This window comes from Pyxicephalus adspersus, chromosome 10, assembly GCF_032062135.1.
Source record: "Pyxicephalus adspersus chromosome 10, UCB_Pads_2.0, whole genome shotgun sequence".
Taxonomy (NCBI): Eukaryota; Metazoa; Chordata; class Amphibia; order Anura; family Pyxicephalidae; genus Pyxicephalus; species Pyxicephalus adspersus.
In genome coordinates, this window is record NC_092867.1 from 475,244 (window position 1) to 484,164 (window position 8,921).

At 43.1% G+C, this 8,921-nt stretch overlaps 1 protein-coding gene and 1 long non-coding RNA gene across 2 annotated transcripts in view; one reads left to right on the top strand and one right to left on the bottom strand.

Annotated features, from left to right (window-relative positions):
* Positions 1-685: 685 nt before the first annotated feature.
* EMX2 (empty spiracles homeobox 2) lies at positions 686-2,760 on the bottom strand. Its single transcript, XM_072424317.1, is given in 2 exon segments — positions 686-1,190; positions 2,293-2,760. Coding segments are annotated over 2 exon segments (495 nt in total). The 5' UTR covers positions 2,654-2,760; the 3' UTR covers positions 686-1,056.
* Positions 2,761-3,922: 1,162 nt separating this feature from the next.
* LOC140339466 (uncharacterized) overlaps positions 3,923-8,921 on the top strand; it is a 12,986-nt gene continuing 7,987 nt past the window's right edge. Inside the window, exon 1 of the long non-coding RNA XR_011922444.1 lies at positions 3,923-4,009. This is a non-coding gene — a long non-coding RNA (uncharacterized lncRNA). The remainder of the gene's footprint in view (positions 4,010-8,921) is intronic.

Here is an 8,921-nt window from a genome sequence, read left to right on the forward strand (position 1 = left end):
TATATACAGGCAGTATATGTGTGGTGTGTATATATACAGGCAGTATATGAGTGGTGTGTATATATACAGGCAGTATATGAGTGGTGTGTATGTACAGGTAATATACAGGTGTATCTTTACACACATCCAGGTCACATTCACGGTGTACACGTGGTGTGTTGTATGTTATGGGGTGTGCTGCGATTGGTCCCTGTGTGTGTCGGTCGGCAGATAACGGTCTGCGGCGTGTTTGATGGATTATCCCCCAGTAATCCAGCTCTTTGTGTCCTTTCATGGCCGATAATGGCATTGTGCTGAGATCTGGCTGTATACAGCCGATAATCCTCTTTATCTAGATTGGACACAATTTGCCGGCGCACACAGACGCTCTTTCATGCTGCAATTTGCATCTGTTTGAAGCAAAAAACTTTTTCCTTCCACTTTAATAAATCGGATATTCCGGGGACACGTGCGATGTGGGGGCAACCTGCCTGATTGGGGCTACTCCCCCTCCCCCTATGGGGGATTACAGAGATTAATGGGCCCCCCTACCATCACCATACCCGGCCAGGATAATTGCCTGCGCTGATTTGCACTTTCACAAAAGGCCTTTAAAGATCCGAATAATGAGAAGGAATGGGGCAATGGGGACAATGCGGGGCCAGGGGCCCCTCCACATCCAGAGCCAAGAGCCAGCCTGCCGACATAGGGAGAGATCTTTATTGACAAAATATTGACAGCTGATACTTCTCGGAAGTAGATCGGAGATCCGGACAGGTGTGAACACAAAACACAAAAATATCTACACAGCGACAAGAAAGTCGCAGCGCCGGCGCAGCGTCACCGAGCGTCCAATAATAATAATAATAATAATGAAAGTCTCCAGACACAATCCATACATCGGCCGGGGCTCATCCCAAACTGCAAGTGCAAAAATCGGTCCATCGGCCCCAGCCGGCCGGGGCCCCAACCTGGTAATCCGGGGCCCGCTGCCCTGGTGTACAAAACGAGGAAAGGTCCATCAAAGTGCTAATTGGCGGCGATTAATCGTCCGATGTGACATCGATCTCCTCCGGACTAGCCTGTTTGGTGGCGATTCTCCAACGATTGATGTGATGGGCTCCTTTCTTTTTCTGGGAAGAATCTGATCCTTCCTCCTCCAACTTCTGTCGTTTAAACTTCGTCCTTCTGTTCTGGAACCAAACCTTCACCTGCGAAAGATCGCACAAAGATCGCACACATTAATACACTGACCCCATGTTCTGTATGTTTTTGTTATAGAAAACTATATAAAATCAATCAAAAATAAAATGTTAAAAAATACCCTGCGCCCAGACTAACCCAGATAAAAATCTGACTTCCCCAGGTACAATTGTGTGATCTGTCTAGGATCGCACCGACAAAACATACACCGACCGCATTCATCACACTCCGATGTCTGCCCTGTGTGTCGGACTTCTGCATCAATATCGCACATCGATGGCGAAACGGCAGAATACACTATGAATGTTCAATCAATGGACTCATCTGGGAATATCACCGAGATTTATTGTACAGACAGATCGCTGACATCGGGAGTAATCATGGTGCCGAATCACCGGATCTATGTACAAGCCAAACATACAAATGGATAAATGTCGTCCGATTCAATGCACGGGAGCCATACACTGTGCAATCACCCCGCTCCTAATGTTATACCTCACAACTATAAAATATACACACAAATATATATATATAATAGATTGTAGGGTGATAGATATAATGTATATAGATTGTAGGGTGATAGATATATTATATATAGATTGTAGGGTGAGAGGAAGGATCGGAGTTGCGGTCTCTTTCTCTCACTTTCGTTTTGTTCGCAGTTTTTGCTCATTTAGCACCAATAAAATATCTCCGATTTTTTGTCTTTCTCATTCTTAAACCACACCCGAATTTTATAACCTTTTATCCCTAATCTACACCAGATTTTTTATCCTTTTCACCATTAAGATACACCCGTATTTTACCCATCTTACTCCTAAATTGCATTCGATTTTTAATTCTTCTCACCCCTAAAACGCACCCGACTTTTATCTAAAACCAGTACAGCACCCGATTTGTTTTTCCTCTCACCCCTCAACACATCCGATTTTCCTCTTGTCTCTCAGAAGAAAACTATCATTTTAAAATCACTTTTTAATAGATTTACATCCAGCTTCTCCCCCCTGACTGATCTACACCCAATTCCTTGCACTCCCTCTGTCTGTACACCCGCATTTGTATGTTTTTTTCTCTTTGGAAAGTTGGGTGTAAAGTTTTGGGGTGACTCACCCTGGAAGCGGTGGCCCAGGTAGCGGTATCGGTGAATGAGCCAGGGGTAGAAGGTTGAGGGGTCCCTCTGCTGAGAGCTGAAGATGGGGTGCGGGCTGTTGGGCAGCGGGTGAGGTGCCAGGGCAGTGGGCACAGGGTGGACGGGGTTAGGGGGGTCGCTGAAGATGAGATCGGGGTTGGGGTAAACTCCTCGGCTGCTCGCAGGGTGGAAGCCGTTCAGAAAGGGGTTCATCGGGCCGGTATTGGCATAGCTGAGGGCGGCGGGTCTGATGGGCTCCTCTGCACGGGTGACGGGCACCGGGCTGTCTTTGGCCACCAAAGATTCGATGGTGAAGCACCTCTTGGGAGCGGGTTGGAACATGGTGGCCCGGTGGGCTCTGCAGATCGGTGGACACCGGCGGGTCACTGCAACTCCTCCATCCCAGATCTTCCACTACTTGTGTCCGACCGTCTGTGTGTGTGTGTCTGCGAGTGTGTGTGCTCCACTAATGACACACCAGCTTCCTGCGCCCGCTCATTGGACGCCCGAACACCCGGGAGGAGGAAAAACCCGGAGCGGATCCGGACAGCTGTATAGAGCTGCCACACCCGGGGCTCTAATCAGGCCGAAAGTCTCCCCTCCCCCCACTAGAGGCTCTCCTGTGCCCCCCTGTACATAGAACTTCTGAAACACTCTATTATATAATATATTCACCCATAATTCACAACTCTTATGACACCCCAATAAATTCATTTAACACCTCAATATCCGTGGATACTGCCCCCAATATATTTGTAATATAACCCTCCATACACCTATATCATGTCCCCTATATATGTATGAAATCCCCAAATAATTTGTAGTATTTGTCCCAAGAAGCTACATAACGCCCCCTATATATTTGTATTATATCTCTGAAATATATGTATAACGTGTATAGTTTCCCTATAGCCGGGCTCAGCCTTCATTGCAGACTTCATGTCCCTAATTCACATGTTAGTGTTCGGCTCTACCCCTCCAGTCCTAAACTTCCAGTCAGATTCGGATTCCTGGTAATCCCAGGTACAGGGTTCCCCTAATCATAAACTCTAATTCCAGACTCTCTCTGCATCTACTTCCATATTAGTCCCCTCCCAGGCTCCCTGTCCCTCCATTTCTAGGCTCAGTATGTCCAAAGTCACCAAATGTGTCACTAGTTACACACTCTGTGTTCATCCAATCTGAGACTTTCCCCTAATCTCAAATTTAGTGCCCCCAAACCTTAGACTCATTGTCTCCTAGTGCTAGGACTCAATGCCCCCTAACCCGAGACTCAGCACCCCTCTATTCCTAGGTTCCATGCCCCTCTAATCCCAAAATCCATTATTTTATTGCCAGACTCAGTGTTCCCCTACTCCCAGGCACATTATTACCCTAATCACAGGTTTAGCGCATCACCAAATTTTAGGTTCAGTCTAGTCCCAAGATGTATTGTCCCCCTCCCAATCGCCCGATGATTGCATAGTTGTTGATTGGAGCAGCAGTTGGCCTCCCAATTTGTTGGTCCAGTCCAGGTTTTGCAGAGGTTCTGCAGGGACATTCAGTCGTGGTCCCGCCCAGTTGTAGTCACTGTGTGCTCTGTGCTCCTCTCATCTGCACACAAGAGAAGCACTTTGTGCCAATTATCGTCTTGTAAAGTGAAGTGGCAGCAGGTAGTGGCACTAGAGGTGGGGGGGCCCCAATAACACACAGACAAAGGTACGTGCCAGTCTCTGCCAACCCCAGTACCAGCCTATAGATGTATATATGTCAGGGGTCGGATCGGACTCCTCATTCATACCGCTATGTTACCGCTATGTTACCGCTATGGAAAAGATAGAATTGTGTGTATCAGTATTTTCTGTATTATTCTCTCTTCTAGCTGGGTATGGTTACATGACTGGAGAATATATATATCATACAGTACATAATATCCTTTATTACATGATTAAATTATGTATTTATAGATTGTATATTACTTGACTTTACATATACAATACAGTAAAATAAATCATACGTTGTATGAATGTTGCATGATTATAGATCGTATATAACATAACTCTAAATCATTTTGTAAAAAAAGTCTTATATTGCGCGACTATAATATATATATCACAATATATTTGCTATGATATGACTGGAGATTGTATATCGCACGACTTTAGATCATAAATGAAACAGTACAATATATCAGTTGATATAGTTTAAATATAATGCAATATTACAGATAATATATTACATTGTAAATTATATTCTATATATAATATCGTATATAATTTATATGAGGTTATTATATCTCTTACACAACCTATCGGCAGACCGATGTCTCATATCTGATACCTCCTAACATCTATATATTCTATAGACACCTATACATTTAGGAGGAATTTTACCGCCGGTGCCGCATTTTCCTTCTCATAGATTGGGGTCATTATGTATCAGGATAATCCGGTGTGTATTCCCTTAGGGTTAGCAAATCGCTCTCATCACACAACCCCAGGCTGGGATATTTCTATTTTAATTGAAAAGTCTTCTACAGAATGAATGGTGCATATTCATGGTGAGACATACACAGACAGACAGCACCGAGCGATACACAGAGAGCACAGTGTTTGAGCACCGTCCTGAATGACAGCTGAGAAGACAAACCCCCATATATATATATTATATAATAAATCCCCCTACTTTACTCATCATATAATATTTATGTATATACCATATACAATAAATTCCCCTACTTCACCTATCTTTTGATATAAATACCATATATATATTAGATCCCCATACTTTATCATATGATATATATGTATATGCCATATATAATAAATTCCCGTGCTTTATTTATCATAATATATATATACTGTATATACCATATTCCCCTCCTTTACCTATCATGTTATATACATACTGTCTCTAACAAATCCACTAATTTTACCTATCATATATAGTAACCCTCCTACTTATCCCCTACGTATCATCCGATATATATATCAAACCTCCCTACTTTACTTATTAATATATGATGCATATACTGTATATAGTAAATCCCCTAATTCACTTATCATACGATATATATACAGAAAATACTAAACCCCCACACTTTGCCTCTCATATTATATATATATAGTGAATTATTAATCCACTAAAATGATATAAATACTGTATATAATAAATTCCGGGGTATATGGCGGTGTATCTGCATCCGAATAGCTGCTTACCGATCGGGGAAAATAAATGCAAATCGATAGAAGACGGAACCATAACGATCGATATTTTACAGCAGCCATTATCTAGGTTGTTTTTGATCATTTGCACCTGGAATAGATATCGGTGTGACATTCATCAGTCTGTGTGAATGATATTTCTGGAAATTGATCGTTTCAAAGGAAAATATCGTTTCAGAAGCTAGAAATAATTTCCACCGATATATATCGTATTTTTCCAACCACAAATGGAATTTGTTAATCCGATTGTCCGATTTTAATTGCATTAATTAGTAATTATTTTCTGGTGGTCACACATCGATCGATATGATCTTTAAAAAAATCCACCGATTAATGCAAACAACAGAATGAATCGCACGTAAATCGGACGTGTGCGCATGGGGATAGATCGGTTACTTTTTATGTGTGCTGTATCGATAACACAGGGAAACAACAACGTTACAATTTCTATTCAGGGTCGACCGATAGTGAGGGAAATATCGGTGCGATTATTCCCGTAATGAGATTTTTCTCGAGGTGTATGGTCCAGCATGGAGATATCTGCCCACCCCCCAGGAACCACCCAGCATGGAGATGTCTGCCAACCACCCAGCAGGTAAGTATACCCTAATGTGCAAACCTCGGAGAGTCAGCAGCAGATTTATTTCTGTTTTGACCCCTTTGTTACTCATTTATCCTATACAGTGCAGGCCATTAGCTCTCCTAGCCTGACTGGAATATTCTGCAGGAAATTAGGGTTAGGGACCCCCTAATGGCATTATCTAGTCAGAGTATTTGGTCATCTGATTGTGTTAGGCATCAACAGGGTTATTCTGTAGTTATTCTGCACTGCTCACTGGTTATAGTGAAGGGTTTGGGATGAAATAGTTATTGGCTGAGTTAGAGGTATCAAAGCTTCTTCTTAAGAGGCTCAACTGGGATAAATGGACAAAATCTTCTTTAAACTCCATTTTCTGCCATTTATGATGAATCCAAGGTGGCATCTGTGCTACAAGAACTATGTGCCAATTTCAGGTGGATTTACCGAGCAGAGGGGTGACAATTGGACTGATAATTGAGGACATGGCGTCTCTCTGCTCCCCCAGGTGGAGTGAGGGGGGCATTGGCAAGCAGATTGTGAGCCGGTAACCCCTCTGATCAGTGTAATAAGCCCAGGATTTAGTGGCACTGTCATGTCTCTCCGCACAGACGTGCTGATGCCAGGGACAATCATTTCTGAGAATACTTATCTCGAGATTGACCAGATTACAGGTGAAGCTGCACATCTCCACTAACTAACCCAGCGCTGAGGTCTCCATTACAGGTCAGCTCCAGCATAAACCGAAATCCTAATTATTTAAGCTGGCTTCTATTTTTCCAGATTTAAAGAGTGCCTGTCACTTTACCTCTCCATGGAACAGAGACACAGAGTGACACCATGCTTATAAAACACAAACAATTGGCGAGGGAGGGAATCCCACCATTGTGGGAGGGGCAGAATGGGGGACGTGGTAGAAAGAATATGTTTGTTTCGATTTTATTACAGTGAACTGCAGTTACAATATGCACTCTGTTTGCGTGTTGTTGGGCAGCTCACATTGGGATCAGCATGGCTGGCAGAAAACTTGCATTGCAGGAGATTTTAATGGTCATTTCGTGCTCTGCATTTCCCTTATGCCAAGTTTCTTTTTTTAATTGTGATTTTCCAGTTGGTCGCCTCTTATGAGCCATAAAAAAAACCGCAGACGGACGCTGCCCATTAATTCTAGGACAATAGTGGCAGTAACATTGTATGTATGATATATTTGTACTGCACTGCCCTCTGCTTTGCTGGGAATGCCCCGTCATGTGTAAAGACTTTACACCCCACATCTTTATCCAAAATTGTAAGGTTTTATCTGGATTTAATCCTTAGCAGGTCCTGGTGGAGGGGAGATGATTTGGGGTTGTTTTGCAGCCACTGGACCTGGACACCTTGCACTAAATAAGTCAACAAAGAACTCACCTGTATACCAAAGTCAAATGTTAGGCCATCTGTGTGACAGCTAAAGCCTGGCTAAAGTGTCATGTGACAGGGCAATGATCCCAACAACACCAGCTACAACAGAATGGCTGAAAAAGAAAAGAATCAAGGTGCTGCAATGACCCAGTCAAAGTCCAGACCGGAACCCCATAGAAATGCTGTGCTGGGAATTTAGGAGAGCTGTGTATAAACAAATCCCTGCAAACCTTGTAAAGTAGAGTCGGCACAATTCCTCGACAATGACGTGTGAGACGGGTAAATCTTTCAGGAAACGGTATTGTTTTTAAGGATTCCACAAAGTGAAAAGTTATGGGAATAGCAAGTGAATTACAAGCAGGAGATATTATCTATGTACGTTGTGTGGGATTTACTAAATAATGTGAACCCTTAAAGTGTCCTGAGCCCACCATGTGAGCACCCACATTCACCACTGAACAATGTGTGTGTGGTCAGCACCTACATCACTCAACATTCATCGCATTCATCATTCACCAGTCTCCATTCATTCTGGAATATTCCCATTACATTCCCATAAATCAAACTTTCCATTCCCATTATATGGGAAATAAATGTCTGCAAAGTATCCTCTGACTGTCCCTATGTGGTGACACTACCTTTCCAGTCCAATGGTGGGGGATACTGAGATTTTCTAGAATTAGCTGAAAGTCAGGTCTGGGGTCCAAAGAAGTCATGTGATCAGCCACATATGGCGCAGCTTCATCAGTGATTGGTGGGATATTTGGTGTCAGGTGCTGAGCTTTCACACAGTCCACGGGCTGATCTACTCCCTGTACACACAGCATTACAATGGAAACACTACACAGTCGTTATTATTATCTTTATATCATAAAGCACTCACATATGATGTAGAGCTGTATAAGAAACGGGCTGCAGATAACCTGAAAACATGACAAGAGAAGGACCGACCATAAGAGCTTACAATCTAAGAGAGCAAATGTAGAAGTTTGTGCATATGATGTCATAGGTGTGACAACGTTTTAGTGATTTGGGTAAATTGTTTCTAAAAATGATAAAAACTCAGGTCAACCGTCCCCCAGATCTCCTTCAATCTGCCAGATACGATGAATTCCGATCACATGACAGTATAAGGCGGAAACCTTTTCACCCCACACTATAGACCAAACAAATTCCACACTCGGAGTATGATCTCCCATCACTATTATTAGATAATGTTAAAGCTACAAGCAAATTATCAGAGGCCAGAAAGTCAGCCATACCTGGGGAAAGCAGTGTGATGCCCTGCACCCATTCTGTACTGTAGTGATTCTGCCCCACTGTCCTGGGAAGGGTGGCAACACCACCTACTGCTGGGGCAGAGACACAAAATAATGGGGGGAATCTCCTCATTCTGGGAGGGGCAGAGACACAAACTACTGGGGGAAAT